Genomic DNA, 17,422 nt, shown 5'->3' with positions numbered 1-17,422 from the left:
GGGCCACATGCTTCGAAGTCATGTAACACCCAGGCTCCCTGAACTTTATCAACACCCGATGCAACCACAGCCCAACCCCCCCTGCAGGACCACCAGCTTAGTTACCCCATATGGGTCTCACCTTTACCCCAGCCCTTGCTCTCCATTTCCCAGAATGGAAGTGAGTGAGCTGCTTGCGGTAGGTGGTAGAAATACGTGCAAAGTAGGAAGAAAACTTGTTTTTTCTTGCATGCATTCTCCTGTGAACAGAAAAAGGCCAGCAGTTCAGCGCTTGTCAGCTCGATATGATGCATCGCCAAGGCCGGAATGAAACTCCACAAAAGAAACAGCAGAAAAAAGTTTTTTTACATCTCACGCCTTTGCCAAAAAAAGACAGCATGCTAAACCTCTGCAACCCCTTTGTTCTCTTGACTCATCCACCTCAGATCGAGCAAGAGTGCCTGATTCACTGCAGGTCTGTTAGAAGTCAGATCTCCTGCATCGCTGCTGTTGATTTGTTTGGTGTGATTTCCTGAAGACTGTCAAAGATGTGAGAGAAGCTTTCAAATTCAGAATTCCAGATTTCCACTCTGGGAGGCCAAGTGAGGATTCAGCGAGAAAGAGGAGGAGAGCCAGTGAATGTTGACACGCTTACAGTAGCTGCCTCGCCACGAGACGCCTCAGGAATCAAACAGTTATCACACACACAAAAGGAGCCCTCTAAGTTCACTAAAACCACACTCAAAACAGCCCTTTGTTGTGCTGACATGAGAGATGACTGGATTGTTATTTGTTTTCTAAGCAGGCAGATCGCTCCCTGTCACTCCTGCTGCTGGTTGTGATGGAGGAGCTAGCTTCCGTGAGCGAGTACTGACGGAGAAAAAAAACAAAAATGAGAGGAAGAAGTTCACTGAGATTAACTTATCTTAGCATCTATCTTCCTCCTTTTCTCCTGCTCGGTCTCTCTCTCTCTCTTTTTTTTTTCTTGACGCTAACACCCACTCATACACACCCACACATGCACACACAAACACAGATTCATTCCCCTCTTTCCCCTCCCACACACAGACACTCACACCAGCAGATACACACACACACACACACACACACACACACACACACACTACAACATATTCGGAGACGCAGCAAGAGAGAGGCAGAGAAAAGAGAGACACACACTTGATCAGCATCAAATACAGGCTGTACTAAAGTAAATTTAATTACGTCTGTCTGATATGGAGCTTCAGATGAAAGTAGGAGAGCGCAGTGTGAAGCGACGACTGCACAGACAGGAGCAGGCCCGTGATATTCCTCCTGTAGACTAATCTCCCTTTATTAAAGCCAGGAGGAGAGAGAGGGAAGGAGGGGGGAGTGGGGGGGGCGGCTGGGTGTTGTGGGGAGGGCTTTGATGAGATCTCTAACTGTCAGCTACTGTACTTTTCTTCTCTCCGGCTCTGTCTTTGTCTCTCACTTTCCGAGGCAAACGAACACAGCACCTCGCGCTACGTGCCTGCTTGCTCAAGCAAACATACCCGTGTGCTATCACACACAGTAATGTGCTCTGAAACTTATCCCTGTTGTTATGGTTGTCAACAATATCTAAGGAAGGACACGGGCAGCTCTCTTTGTGTGTCTCTGCCGCTCAGAGGGAGTGGAGAGCGAGTGGAGAGTCTGCTGTTTTCTGGCCACTCTTACGGGGGCAGGTGGCCATCAGGTGGCCAAAACAGAAACTGCCACATTTAAATAGCAGATACACCACAGTCATGAACTCCTCCCCTGTGTTTAAGCTCGATCTTATGACCAACAAATGATTATAGTTGTGGAATATGTTTTACTTTTATGACTTTTTCCCCTTCCTGCCTAATTATGAGGTTTCAAGGTCCCAGGATTTGTCATCTGGTCAAGAGTTTGATCATTTGTTATGTCTCATTATTGGATGCGATCAGATCCTCTGTGCCATCTTGAATGTTTATATGTATATGTGTACTTGTTCAGGAAGACGTCAGTGTATCCTTGTTTCACCCCGAGTTGAAGGAGGTCAGAATGGAGCCTGCCAAAATGATTCATTGGAAAGTTCAAGAACTCTTGCAGAAACGATTCCTCAGACATAACAATAAATAGCGAAAGTACTGAAAATCTCCAAATAAAATGGTGATAGTCTTTTGTGAAGTCATCTCTAAATGGCTTTCCAAACGCTGTCTAATTGGACTTGTCATTTGCAGGATTTTTTCTGAAAAAAAAGTGTCTCCTCACAGTCATCAACATCTGTCCTTTCACCTAGTTAACATCCCGAAAGCCCTTCAATTGTTTGTGTAACTGCTCTGTTTGCAGACGTTGAGAAAGAAGGGCCTAAACGGCTGTGACAGCCCAGACCCCGACGCAGATGACTCGGTAGGCCACAGCCCCGAGTCCGAGGACAAGTACAGGAAAATAAACGAGGACATTGATCTGATGATCAGCAGACAGAGACTGTGTGTAAGTACCTCTCATTATTCCCCGAGCCTTCCTCTTACCTTTCTTTCCTCTCTTTCCCCTTTTTTTTTCTCCCTGTCACTTCGTCCTTGTCTCCTTGTTTTTCCGTCATCTGTTCCTACCACCCGCCCGTCTCTCCGTCCCTTCGTCTGTGTCTCCATTCGTCCGTCTCTGTGGTTGTGGGGACCTGGCAGGCGTTGAACAAGAAGGAGAACAAAGGCAGCGAGAGCCCGGAGCTCGAGTCTGCTCTCATCCTTACCCCACGCACTGAGGAGAAATACAAACAGATTAATGAGGAGTTTGATCACATGATTAAAACCCATAAGATACCTGTAAGTACTGGGTTGACACTGTGCTACAGGCTAACAACACGCTGACTGGCCTGTAACTGTTGAGCTAACCCAGCTAACCACTAGTGTTTGCCTGTAGACTAAATACACAAAAAGAGAGTGAAAGTAAAACAAGAGCAAAATTATATTGTTGCTTAAACTCCTTTGATTTGACCTGATTACAGCTGAGGAATGGTCCTCTAATTTAACAGAACTGTATATCTACAGTAATTGCAGACTTTCTCTCTTGACAAATTTTTAACCTTACCAGGTTCTCTCCTTGAACCCGTTACCCATAATGCCTTTCTCTGGCTCTCGAGGGAGCTGCGGTCTGCATGTGCTTTTCCTTTTTCCTGCAGAAAAACACAGAGCTCATGTGCCCGCAACAAGAAGGACAGACCATGTGGTGATGAAACAGTATAGAAGACATTTGAAAAAAAAAAAAACTTAAATACTATACCCAAGTTAACTTACTTGCTTAAGCGTCATTAAAGCAGCATCTTTTTTAATGAACATAAATATTTTTAGATATGCAAAATGATAGATTTTTACATTTCAGTGTTAATTTCACAGAAGTACCCAGAAACCACAAAAGAGAGGCAGCTTTCTATGTAATCTAAGCCTGCCCTTTATTCAGAAAGCACCATATTAGAGTGGTTAGTGCTCTTTAGAAAAAGATAATTCCATGGTAGATAATTCAGAGAAGAACAGTGGTGTCTAAGCCGTGTGGAGCAAAGAGGGGAGATGTGGTTAGAAGCAAGGCAAGGGTTTGTGAGCTGGGGTGGAGTGAGTTTGGGATTGTAGCTGGGGGGGTTGGGGTAAGGGGGTATGCACACAACAAGTGGCAGTTCAGTGTGTGGTCAGGGTGGCTGCCAGCACTGGGCCTCTGGATTGCAGGGGACTGTGTGTGGGGAGAGGCAGAGGAGGAAGATGAGTGAAAACAGGAAGGATGGCACCAGTTAAAGGACAGCTCACAGACGGGGCCCTCACACCCAGTAATTGAGTGAACGTACACGCAAAACAAACGCACACAGATACCTCCCCCACTATTAGAAAAAAACTGCACAGAGAGGTCATGAGGTACAAAGACTCCCAACAAGGAATCTGAGATGAAGAAATTGCAGAAAAAGGGAAAACCATAGACAGCCCCTCACTGGTTGAAAAAGAAAGCATCCATCGTTTTTGGCTAGCCCACTCCTGTGTAAAGTTGCAGTAAAAGCAAAATGTGCAAAAGCCCTTCAATGAAATATGGTATAAGTAACAGTCATTGTACTTTAAAATAATATTTGGCCTGCAATAAGGACATTAACAAAGGGGAGAAGATGGAAAAAAAGACGTAAAACTGTTAAGAAACATATACCACATCCACGTACACCAGGGCTGATGATCTCTCTTGTGCAGTCCCTGGGACACATGGCAGTAATTTAGGGCCCTATTTTCTACTTCCTTAAGCTAACATGCAGGATCAACCACTTCCAGGGCACTCCCAAGGTTAAGCCCATCAGCCAAGTGACACAATAAACATGACAGAACTAGACGCCTGGGGCCTGCAGGCTAACCTCTTCACGTGTTCCTGGTGAGATTGCTGACTAATGGGAGTCTACTGCTTAAAAACACATTATAGACTAGCTCCAAAAAAGGATTCCTTATTGCGTTTAGCTCTCCAGTCTTGAAGCAACTTTTGAAAAAAGTCTGAGGGATCTCCTTTTTTTTAGCAAGTGAAGACAGACTGAATTATCTATTGCTTGTTAACAACAGCGGGATGCTGTTGGCTTCCAGTAAACCATAGGCTGCTTATTTCTTCAATGTAGTCAACCAGGAATGCAGCTCAGGGAATTTAAATGCAGTGACCACATCAGGTCAACCCTCTGCTGCACAATGACACAAATCCTGACATTTCAGAGATAAAAATGGAGTCCTTACAGAATCATTTTAAGCAACCAACTTATACTAGATCAAGTTGGAATGCCAAAGTTTTGCCAACACGTTTATCACCCTGAGATGAGTTTTTTTCGCAGCTTTCCCTTTCCTTTGTATGGAGTGCTCCCTTTCATCATCCATACTGTCTTGCTTTGTTAGTTTGTTAGTTCTCTTTCTATCCTTCTCTGCAAGACGTGTTTGTTGTCAATGTATCTATATTGTCTGTCTCTGCCTTTTAGTCTTCTCTGTTATGACTAAATCTAGAGTAACACTGGAGATCGTCTAGATTTTTTATTTGTTTTACTTCCTTGGAGTTTTTTTCTGACAGATTTCTTTCTGTTTTGGCGTCCATTTCTCTACTCAAGTTCCGTGGACTCCTTTGTCTAATCAAACGTATATCTGTGTCTCCCCCCTCTCTTTCTCTGCAGGCCGTGCCCCAATCCAACTACGACATGCCCGTGTCCATTCCTGTCAGCAACCAGAACAATCTCATCTACAGCCATCCCGGCGGTTCCCTAGGCAACCACAACCTGTTGCCACTGGCGCACCACGGCCTACAGAGAAACAGCATGTCTCCCGGAGTGACTCACAGACCCCCCAGTGCAGGTAACGCAGGTGGAGCCTCACATGCCCTCATGCACATGCTTTTATCCCATCTGTCCATCTTTCCTATCTCTCAGAGTGTCTCCTTCTAAGTTCAGCTAATGACTAGACTAAATGGACATTAGATAAAATATTTTAAGATTTTATAAATGATGGAAGTCAGAAATGTCAGCATAAAATTATCAAAAAGTAAAACATGAGAAAACAAATGCCAGAGATAAAAGTAATTTAGAAATGAATGAGAAAGACTCAGAATCCCGTTATAGCATTGGCAAAAATAAAAATAGACACACACATGAAATTCACCAAATTATTTTTATGACAGCTAACCGCAGTATTCCTTCTAAAGTCAGTAGATTAATCTGAAACCATCTCTCTGAAGTGCACAAAGCAAGTGGATGATTTAATGTCGTATTAAGGCTGTAGCCCACATTCTGGTTGATTTAATGCGAGGGACTACACATGGGACGTCTGGCCTCTATGTATAGGCATTGAGGTGCTGGTGACATAAGCAAATTAGGCCTGTTGGTTTGTTATTGTTGTCCAAAGTCCTTTTTCTGTCCCTCTGGTCTAAAGGCTGCTGCCCACACGCTCACCCTGTCATTACAACTGAATGCTGTGAGCGCCAGCACAAACTAAATATGAGCTTTGGCGCTCGCAGCATCCACACCGAACCGCACAGACCCTTCCACTCCTCCACCTCGCATGGCTTGAAAATAATAATGTGTCATTTTTCTTGGACGGCCGCTTTATGTGTCCAGTTTTTCAAAGTGTAAAGGTTTGAGTGGGAAGCAGTATTACTTCTGGTATCGGTACACAATACATACAACACATACACAGTAGATTGTGATTAAATTGAGTTAGCTTCTAAAAAGGCCAGTGAGGTAAGAGACAGGAGGCAGAGTGGATGTAACGTGGGTGTCTATCCTCTAATGGTTTTCACTCTTTCACTCTCCTCTCTCTTTCATCTTTCAGGTGGCCTCATGGGTGCTGACCTCACCACTGGCGCAGGCACCAGTGCTGGTAAGAAATGCTCTCCTCTCGCGCAGTGTCAACCCAGTACTTACACGCAGTTGTCTGCTAACACACATACAAACACCCTCTCACACACACACATAGACATAAATGACACCCACTCACCCACTCGGGGCTGTAAAATGCATGACTAATAGTAACCCAAACCCAAGTGGAGATTTTGTCCATGATGTGTTGATGTTAGTGGTCGTGGAGTTCATCTGGGAATGTTTGCGCAGCACTGAGGCTGTGACACATCCTGCCTGCGTTCAGCTATAAAACGCCAGAACAAGTGGGGGGAAACGGAACATAATCACCCTTTATACTGAAGCTGCAGACTGACTGACAGGCTGTCAGTGGAAATTTAAGGTTACATTTTCTCTTTGTAATGAGCCAAATCTTTATTTCTCAGTCTTCTTTGGGTTTTGAATTCAAATTGACATCACCCATAGCTCCAAGTTGGACCAGCTTGTTTTGCTATACAAACTCTCTGCACAGTTAACTGCTATCATATGTCTTCAATCAAATTAATCCAATGTTTGGAGTGGCTCACCATGCCGTAATGATCCTGTGGAGAGCAGAGTAACCCTTGTCTGAACTACATGTGTAAGGAATCTTATGTGTTAGCTTCTGTGTTTCTGTGGAATTGTCCCTGAGGATGTGTCAGGCCCGAGTTTATGGCATGGACTCTTATTTAAAGGGTTACATTTTACTGCCACAGCATACAGTGCATAATGGAAAAAGAAAGAAAGTAGGGGGCCAATGGGGGCACAGCTGGGCAGCCTCGTCTGGCCTCAAGGGCTCTATCACATGGGGTCAATGCCTGGTTTCTCTGTCTGGTCACTCATCACACACACAACAGGACCGTTTGTTGTGGCGTGTGTTCTGTCGACGGCGTGCTGCAGAGCGTGCTTCAAATGTAGCCTTTGTGTCACCACACTTGAGGAACAGAGGCGCTCTGTGCGAGCTGTGTGTCGCTCAGCAGCGGCGAAAAACACGATGTAGAGAGAAAGAGTCATGTGAGAGCAAAAAGATTCCATTCAAAGCACTCTTAAATCTCATCGGGGGGGGGGGTGTCAGGGGGTGGGGGCACAGTGATGAATATCCACTGATGGTGGAAGCATGTGTGCAAAGGAGACGAAGCAGGGGAACACAGATGGAAGTGTTCTCTGAACTTGGTCAGCCACTTTAATGATGTTCCTTTAAGTGAGTCAGGGTGAGGTGGCACCACAAAGACCAGTTTATTGTTCCTCTTCTCTTTACCGTGGAGTTTGATAAGATGATTGTACGAGTAACTGTCTGGCCTGAGTATGAGTGTTTTTTTCTTGGCCTGGCCTGATTGATGGGGGGTGGGGGTGGGGGGTGTTCTCTGTGTGTCTGTGGATACAAATGTTGTATGTGTGTATGGAAAAAACATGCACAAAAACACATCATCTTCTTTTGGCGTCAGATGTCATGGTTCCACTGTAGGAATAACTCTACCTGTGGTTCTCCAGTAGTTTGGATGGATTGTAGAAATGAGTAAATCTGTCGTATTTTTTCAACTTGTAAAAGAATCAACATCTCAGCAATAGTTTCTATTGATACTAAAACCACAAAAGATTATTTTTTTTCTCATTCCAGTTTAACAATAATTAAGGTATCAGTGATATTTAGAAACATTTTGAGTGTAATTGTAATAGGTTAATTTATGGTTCTATGAGGTCATTGTTTCCATGTCTGTCACAATACGCTGATAGACATTATGACATTATTCCAACTCAAACTTCACAAGGGGAGACAGAAAATGGCAAATTAAAAAGTTTAACACCCTGCGAGATTTGAGGTTTGTTGTTTGTTGCCTGGCAACTGGTCTTTCATGACTTTAAATACTTGTATTTCAACCTCAACTTACCATGTGGAAAAAACCTGAGTGTGTTTATTTCTTGCAGATTTTGGATTAAGATTCACCTTGTTTTAATGACATCTAGATATCGTTCTTAAAATTTAGCCTGTTAATTTGAAGATAGATTTTTTTTTGTTAATCCTGCACATATAGGCTACATAACATGAAACCCAGACATGGGTTAAAATCTTTATAAAACGTGGTCTGAAATTAATTCTAGTCCAGTGCAAAAAGGGAATGTTACTGAAGCTTGAATCCTCTTTTCTCTTCTATAGAAATAATTGTGTAAACTGTGCATGTACTTGTGTATTTTTGCTCATTCATAGTATGTGTATAATCTGTTAACTCCTCTGCTTGGTAGGAGAGAGTGAAAGGTGAGGAGGGATACAGACAGTGTGAAAGAGAGTTGATGAAGGGAGCTTCAGACAAAGGCCGCAGAGTGTAAAAAAACCTCCCACCTCCATTTGTGCAATTATGTAGCTGTCACGTACACTCCGATCAACACTCTGCGAGGACTAACGAGAAACTCACCTCACACTTTGATTATCCACCAATTAATCCATGAAATGAGAAACACACACTGAACAACTTAAAGACATCATCGAGTTTAAGAGCAACTGACAACAGCAGATCAAACAATGTGTGTCTCAATCTTTGGAAGCACCTCACACCAACTGTACAAGCTGTAAGCATAGGGTAACATCTTAGTTCAGTTGGAGAATTCAGGGTTGAATACACATTTGGCCAAACCGCAACGGAAGAGTGTGTGTGTATGGGGAATAGAACGGAGTGCGCCTGTTAGACCACAGAAATTTGTTCAGTAACAGTAAAATGTACACGAGTGTAACCACACCTCTCCTTTTTGTGTGCGTGTGTGTGCCTGTGCGTGTGTGAGAGAGAGAAAGAGACAAACACTTAAGGGGGGCCTTCTCAAACACAGGCATCACGAAGAGCGAAGAAGTTGTAACCATGGCATCTATAGAGGCAGATTGCGGTCCTTCAGCGTTGACTTCAGCTGTCTCCATACACTCCAAATAGCAAAGAGCTGTTTTATCTGAATCTCAGATCAGATGTCGTTCTCTATCTGTGACTTTTGTACTGTAGCAAAGCAAACTCCAGGCTGGGCTGTGTTTAATTTTGATACTTCCTCTAAACGGTTGACGCTAGCTCGACCATGCAGCAGAAACGCTTTAGAGGAGGAGGAGGAGGAGGAGAGTGGAAAATAACTTCTTGATATCAATTCTTCAGCTGATGAAAAGGATGTCGATATTGAATGCCACTGTCCTCACAGGCTGCAGAATAGGAAGATTTGAGTCCCAGCTCCTGCTTCATTAGCTTAATTAGCTAATGATTTTTCTTTTGAAGTGCTTAAGGACTGGCCTCTGCCACTCATGATCATACTCATCTAGCAGATAATTGACTGGATGGCAGCCATCTCCACAGGGCGGCAATACACAGATGTCTGATTAACCGTCCCCGAGATGAAGTCCGTGTCATCTTGACCAAAGTGTATATTAAAGCCTCTGCAGAGCTCCGTCTCTTTTTTTATTCATCTGTACAGAAACACTGATGTACTTCCTGCTGGGTTATTTACTAAACTGTGTGTGCATGCAGTTTGTGTGTGTGTTTTATGAGTGTGTGAAGTCTCATTCATCTATCTCCACATGCACCCACTCAATCTCACAAAGGGCCGAGCACGAGAATGAGAAAGCGGGAAAACTGAAGAGGCAGCTGCCTCTTTTTGCTAATGTGAGATTGACACTGGAACTAAGAGGGTCCAATACAAAACACACACGTGCATCCATACGCATAAGCAGTCATACATTTTGTCTTGTGAAGTCATACTATGCTTATGTACACTCAGTGTGACAGAAAAAAAAAAAAGCGGCTTATTTATAAATATGCATAAAATTGCATGCAGCACATGTACAAGCGCACAAAGTCTGTCTTGTTAACATCAACTGCTACAAGCTCACACATCACACACGCCATCAGAGGCTCACACAAACACACACACCAGCAGTCACACACACTGTTTTTCTCGTTTTTCTGTCAGACGGCCTCATTTTCTCTCACCGCTAGCGGTCGTTTACTCTTCAGATTGTTCAAATTGAGCTTTTGAGACTTTTCATTTCCAAACAACAAAAACCTCGCTCTCAAATTAAACAAAGATCAGCAAGGGAAATTGCCCAGGAAGACATCTGCAACTCATTTTCCCCCGGAGTATATGATTAGGAAATTCATTTATGTCTAACGTATAATTCCTGCCCGTCTTTCAAGTGGGAACGTCCACACAGTGCCCTGTGTTCTACCCTTTGGAAGAAGGAAGGAGAAGTAAAGGGAAAAAACAGCCTGCGGGATTGGGTTAGAAACAAAGACTATGTTGCTTGCAAGAATGCTCCACTCCATTTTTTTTAATGATGTTACTGCTGGGATATGGTCCCGCTGGTTTTTGAGGAGGAAATGGGTGCTGCAGTCAGCCCTCCATACTTAGAGGGGGATGCAGATCTGGTGGCAACCCCAAGGCAGGGTCTTTGTCTGGAGGATCCGCACATGTGTTTAGCTCTGATGGACAAATGATGGGTCCCATCCCTCTCTGTGGTTCTGCTACCCATAATTAGATGTTTTTATACGATTCACTGGCTGTTGCCGGGCACATGTAACCTTAACTGACAGTGACAGAGGTGGAGGGTGAGGTGCTCGAAAGAGTGTGCGTCGTACGACTGCCCAGCAAACAGTGGTGATCCTCAAGGCAGGATCAGCATGACCTCTTTTTGTGTTACATTTTCATGAAATACTTTTTAAAAGTCAACTTGACTCACTGAAAAAAAAAAAAAAAAGGCTACACAATCCTGATTTACAAGATTCAACAGTTTTAATAACATGCAGCTGTGCCTTTGTTTGATCTACCAATGAACAACCATTATAATGTATGCCTTTCTCTCTCTTCTTCCTCACCTGTCTCAGGAAATGGATATGGGAACCACCGTAACTCTCCAGGACTGCTGGTCTCTCCAGGTGGCATGAACAAGAACATGCAGACTAAATCCCCCCCACCCATGAACTTAGGCATGAACAACCGCAAACCTGACTTACGTGTGCTCATCCCCCCTGGTGCCAAGAACAACATGCCCTCCATTGTGAGTAATCTCCTGAACTTTCCCTCTTCCATTCACTGTCCTTACTGTAGACCCCCCTCTATGTGTGGGGGCCATTTTTTTTATTTCCTTGTAGAACTCTGCTACTTCATCTCTTTATATCAGACTTGGGTTGATGAGATAATTACATTTTTTTTTTCATTTTTGGCAGCTTTTTAAACATAAACTATTGTAAATATTTATTTTAATCCAAGTCTGATGTACTTTCAGATCTGTTTCCTCTGCTCTGTGTGTGTGTTGTCCAAAATATTACTCTTTAATATCTTTCTAATAAGGTGTGTTGAGTTAGTGCACTTACAATAGTTCTCCTTTGAAATTAGTTGTTTTTTCCGTTAACCTACTCCTACAGCAGCTCCATCCCTATAGATCCACTAGTCAACACTATTCTCACTTACACTCACTAATTTGAATTTATCACCCTCCCCCTTTTTAATGCTATCAGTCCGAGGATGTCGATCTGCTTCTGGTAAGTCAGATTGCCACTCAAATTTATAGATTAAAACTGCCCATAGCGGCCTTTAGAATCTGGAACTCAAATGTTTTATTTTGGCTTTTTTTTAATCACACACGTCTTGAGATAATTCTCAAATCTCTTTTTTTTTTCCTATTACTTTCGTGATCTTAACAGATACAGAACTTTAGAAAAAAAGTAGTCTTGATTCTGGAGTATTTTTACCTTTATTGTTGCTGACTCTGCTCAAGCCAATGCTGTCCTCTCACTACATTTTGCGAGGGTAAATAGTGCCATCCAGTGGCACATTATAGGAACAACAGCCTGGCCTCTTTTCTCCCTCAGCTTCCTCTCTTTTCTTGCTTCTTTTTCCTCTCAAAGGAATAATGAGTCTTGCACTGCACACATACATCTGGCTGCTTTTATTTGTCTGACTATAACTATTAAGGTCCAGGAAAAAGCGGATTTTCATATAGCATCAAACCTCCATTATTTCCTTCCGAAGCCTCCCCTCTGCTACAGTAGTGCCTCTCCCTTGCCACCGCCACCCTGTGTTGCTGTGGAGACCAATGCTGTTACTATAGCGACAGCAGGCCCTCGGAAAAAAAAAAAGGCTGGTAAATGATAGGGTTGGCAGAGTTCAGCAGTGCCGTGTGTCAAGTGATTAATTTCCCCCTGAAGTTGGCATCACATTCATTCTCCCAGCATCTGTTGAGCGAAACAAAGAGATGAAAGAAAGTTTTCTTGGTTTTTATTGCAGTTTTTCTTTTGTTTGTTCTGTCTGGAAGTTGATTTCATATTTTCATGCATCTCCTCTCTCTCTGTCTCTTCTTCCTCTGACACAGAACCAGAGAATAAACAACTCTCAGTCTGCTCAGTCATTGGCCACCCCTGTGGTATCAGTAGCAACTCCCACTCTGCCAGGACAAGGCATGGGCGGATACCCATCAGCCATCTCTACTTCATATGGTACAGGTGTGTATAGAAGAGTGTAATATTTCGACATTAAATGTATTTGTGTACAAATATTCCATCTTTAGAATTCTATATGTATTTCTATTTTTTTAGTTAAATACATTTTCAAGCATTCTTTCCAATACCCAAAATAAAAGTACAAAAAAAGTGTCACGTTTTAATTTTTGTTATGAATCATAAAAAACATTTTGGCTCATGTCAGGTGTATGCTTCGCTTTTGAATCCTCCTTCCCATTTTTAAGTGTAATCTAACAGTCGCACAGCAGAGGGTGCTATTTGTCAAGGAACTAGCACAGGTCATGCCCATGTTACTTCACAGCAGCATTTTATCAGAGCGGCCCTCCTCTCTGTAACTTAAACGTGAGCTTCTGTGAACAAGCCTGTAATGTGCTTTCTTTTCTTTTTTGTGTTTGTACTCAGAGTACTCCCTCAACAGTGCAGACCTGTCCTCCCTCACCGGCTTCAACAGCGGCAGCTCCCTTCACCTCGGCTCGATGAGCGGGTGGCAACAGCAACACATTCAGAACATGCAGCATTCAGCCCTCGGCCAGCTAGGGTGAGTGTGCTCAGCTTAGTCTAAGGTGTTGTTGTGAAATGCATGATACAATTTTCACCAGCTCATTTGTCAAGATGCCAGACGTCCTTCTCTGTTTTCAACCTTCACTTGCAAGGTCCAGCACAAATATGACATCTCCCTGTTTTGAAGAGTGTGTGCATGCCTTGTTGTGCGACTGACTATAAGATCACTTTGTTTCTTGCTCTGTAACTCTTTAACCCCTTGCCTTTCCTTTCCTTCCAACAGAAATTGCTCTAGCTCTCACTTATGTCAGGGTTCAAATCTGTCCCTGCCCTCTGCTCAAAGCCTGCACATCAAGTCCGAACCTGTTTCTCCTCCTAGAGATCGCAGCAGCAACACACCGGGGGGCTACGGTGGCGTACCGCCTCCCCAGAACCCCTCGTCCCGCCAGGACTCGGGACGCTCCCCGGTCGATAGCCTGAGCAGTTGTAGCAGCTCCCACGAGGGCAGCGACCGCGACGAGCACAGGAACGAGTTCCACTCACCTCTGGGACTGGCCAGGCCCGCCATGGACGAGCGCGAGAGCCCCTCCATCAAACGGGTGCGCCTGTCAGAAGGATGGGCCACATGATAACTCCGTCCTCTCCCCAGCAAGTGCCCCAAGTTGCCCTGAGCCCCCCCCCCCCCCCCCCCGACAACAACACAGCGCTACAATGCCCCCAAGTCAACTCCCTACTCTTCCTTCTTTCACTCGATAACATGAGTCACTCACCGCTGACCCCACCGCCTCTCCTTTATCTCTTTAACGCTGAAGGAAAGAAAAGGGACAGCCCTTTTCAAAAATATGTTGATTTCTTTTTTTTAAATTTCTGTTTGCTGAGTGTGTGTGTGCTATACATATTGACATTATATAAACCAGTGGGGTGTTGTAATGGGGGTTTGGGAGGGCGGGTGTCGGTTGGGACGGGATCTGGGGGTATTTTTGTCGGGGAACTATGCATCAATTGTATTATGTGTGGCTAAAAAGAATCACGTATGCATATATCTTTACACGTGGGTGTATATGTGTGCATATATGCATATCAACAAATAAACAAAAAAATAGTCAGGTACTCCGTTTCATAAAACGTACTTACACTTTGCCTCAGCGATATATCAGTGACTAGAGACAAAAAAGACAAAAAAAAAAACATTAACATGAGAGTGAGAGTGTGTGTCCGATGGGAAACACGTTAGCACTTGAGTTGGACAGACAATACATGTGTACAGTGTCAGTTTCATTGCTATAAACATTCTCTGCAGTTCTCCCTTGCGAAAATGTGTGTTAACATTAGATGATGTCATGTTGCAGGTTCAACGTATTTATGTAAATAGAGGGTTGAGAGGGGGGGGGGGGAGGGGCAGGGGGTTCAAAAAGTTGCCAGACATTACAAGATTTATTTACTCACTAAATGAAAAAGCTATTATGCAACATTTGAAGGATTGTACAGGTAAACAGGCGGCCCCGATGCTAGATGTGTGGAACCTTTGATGAAGTTAGCGCTCCCCTGAACGAACAGAGCCGAGCGAGGACCACCCTTTGATCCGAGAGCTATGTTAGCGTAATCAAAACAACTCGGGATCTAGTATTAATATTCAGTGTTAATAAACAAACAAAAATGAAGAAAAAAAAACAATTGTACGATACACTTGCTTATATTTTCATATGAAAGGAATACAATGCAAAGCATTTTTGTGGCTTTTTGTAGTTTCTATAAGCCAGAATGTGTTTTTGATAGCTTTGCTAATAAGAGATGGATAGTTCGCCCAGAGGGGAATCGACAGGGCTTTGAAGTCCTAAGCCATGAAAACAGACTGAGATCCAATGCTTTGCTGAACTGTTTTATCTTTGTAGAGGTTTGTTTTTAAACGTGTATTTCTAATTAAATATAATAATGGTAATATTAAGAATCTTTAAAAAAAAAAATCTGTGAAATTAACATGCTTGTGTATAGCTTTCTAATATATAAATATATATACTAATGATTTCTGTTGGTTTCTTAGTGGAGTTTCTATGTGCAGTTGCACATGTTGTCTGGTTTGTTTCATTTGAGCCCTGAACAGTGGCGTTCAGGGCTGTATTTAGTCTAACCTTAAAAAAAACCAGCCGGGTAACATCGCCAGGGTTTGTAGCAGAGGAAAGACGATCCTGAATGCTGACAACAAAAAAACAAGCTGTTAGTGGAAGACGTCCGGAGACTGGAACAGGGGACGACTCCGGAATAAATGTTGACACATGATGGACAAGTCTGTCATACAGATGAGGAAATATGACTGACCCTTAGTCCAGATGCATTTGTATGCATTGGATATTTCATCCTGTAGCTTAATCATGATTCAATTACCTAATGAGAAAGTCCTTGACATTATCAATGATCTGCTGCATCTTCAAACCTGTGTTCAGCATTTTCGCAAAACAGCACAAACCCAAGCTAGACAATTTTCCCTTAAACTGCATTCATGTAAAATTATTTTGGTATCAATTGCATTGTGGGTAATTCTCCCTGATCATTTTTTTAAACCTAATTTGGTCCTTGCGTCACCTCGTGTTCCAGTCTTCAGAACAGGACCCACGTCCTTCACCACATGCTCAGCATCAGACACACAGGGACAGAATTGATCATGCTGGTAGGAAAGAAGCACAATTTGTTTATTTGAAATAAATAAATAGCTTGTTTTGATTATCTATTTTTTAAAAACAATGAAACTAGCCACATATCTCTCTGCCTCCCACTCCCGTATCTGCTGTCACTTAAGTGTTATGATATTTCTATGTGCATATTTCATGCAGGTTCACTATGTTGTTACTGTAAACAGTCTGTGTAGTCAAACAGGGGCAGAGCCTCTATAATGGTGTTCTTCTTCTCTCTTTTTTTTTAAAACTCAGTACAAAAACGGTTGAGAAAAAAAATGAACATGATGTTTCAGGCAGCGAAAAGTGTGGAGAAACCAAAGCCAGTGGCATTTCTGTGTTGTAAACTCAACTTTTATTTTCACATTCATTTATGGTTTTTGCAAGCATTGAAACAAGACAATAAAAGAATTTGCTCAAATGTACAATTGGTTTCACATTTCAATTTCAGCCAAACCACAACAATTCACTCCCCTCCCTTCCCTTGTGCAATGCATTACAATCATAAGAAAGACAGAAATGATATATCAACCTGTCCTGATGATTGACAAGAGTTCTGCAGTTCTGACGATCATTTCAACCAAAGACATGCAGAGAACTTGTCTTTATATTTTTGTTTTGTTTTGTTTTTTGTGTATGGGAAAATTTCAAACCTTATTTTCACCACCTGTTGATCAGATTTTCTTTATTGTTCATTATTATAATATAGATTTCATGTTGGTACCTCAGACTTGACACGCTCAGTACCTCAGCTGATGTTTTGCAGTCAAAAGGGGGAGACCATACAAGTGTACAGCCATGTGTAATAACCATGTTCTACCATTGCTTCAGGTCCCTACATTCACATGGGATTCTTTGTTGTTCCACCGTGTTTGTGGTTTATTTAAGTTGCATTCAAAAGCTGAAAAAAATAGTTTCTGAAAAAAATTTAAGTGTGATATGTTACAAAAAAAAGTCAGTCTGTAGTATGAAATGTAGCTTGTATAAACCTGAAACTAAGGGAGGTTTGGAAATCATGTTTTGTGGAGCGCTAGAGCGGCTTTCAGCGGCATAAGCTGGCCTTTGTCGCCACTTGAGACTTAGATGGTTTTTAAATTAAATCCACATCTCTGTAACTCAAGAGACTTGATTCAGCTGTATGTAGTGGAAACGTCATGGGATGAAGTCAAAGTATCCTCTGCTGGAGGTGAAAAAGGCTATTTGTATTTTGCAGAGATTTCAGTAAAGTTACTGGCTTTCTTAGTTATTCTGACGTGACTCAGTGTGAATTCATTGTGTTTGACTGCTTTTTGCATGCTTAGCTAGTTTATGTTGCTTCAATAGGTCTTCAACTAATGGAAGTCAGTGCATGCAAAATAGCTTCATTTGAAGACAATATAAAGTATATGGGTCAAGAAATATTAGTCAAAATGCATCATTTTCTATTTGATCTTTCAATTCACATTCTT

The 17,422-nt window shown here is 42.7% G+C and overlaps 1 protein-coding gene across 8 annotated transcripts in view; it reads left to right on the top strand.

The window, feature by feature from the left end:
- Positions 1 to 16,402, top strand: part of mef2cb (myocyte enhancer factor 2cb) — a 70,348-nt gene extending 53,946 nt beyond the window's left edge. For 2 of the 8 annotated variants that reach the window (XM_065965205.1, XM_065965209.1), the window contains 8 exons: positions 2,311 to 2,454; positions 5,129 to 5,306; positions 6,279 to 6,326; positions 11,170 to 11,342; positions 11,803 to 11,826; positions 12,657 to 12,786; positions 13,207 to 13,342; positions 13,589 to 16,402. In XM_065965205.1, coding sequence (XP_065821277.1) covers positions 2,311 to 2,454; positions 5,129 to 5,306; positions 6,279 to 6,326; positions 11,170 to 11,342; positions 11,803 to 11,826; positions 12,657 to 12,786; positions 13,207 to 13,342; positions 13,589 to 13,934 — 1,179 coding nt within the window. In that variant the 3' untranslated portion in view covers positions 13,935 to 16,402. Of the gene's footprint in view, positions 1 to 2,310; positions 2,455 to 2,645; positions 2,784 to 5,128; positions 5,307 to 6,278; positions 6,327 to 11,169; positions 11,343 to 11,802; positions 11,827 to 12,656; positions 12,787 to 13,206; positions 13,343 to 13,588 lie in introns of all 8 variants that reach the window. The other 6 variants (XM_065965214.1, XM_065965222.1, XM_065965219.1 and 3 more) reach the window with 6 other exon arrangements.
- Positions 16,403 to 17,422: the final 1,020 nt, after the last annotated feature.

Source organism: Labrus bergylta, chromosome 2 (genome assembly GCF_963930695.1).
Source record: "Labrus bergylta chromosome 2, fLabBer1.1, whole genome shotgun sequence".
Classification (NCBI taxonomy): domain Eukaryota; kingdom Metazoa; phylum Chordata; class Actinopteri; order Labriformes; family Labridae; genus Labrus; species Labrus bergylta.
Note: the sequence above shows the minus strand (reverse complement) of the source record. Positions and strands in the feature narration are given on the sequence as shown.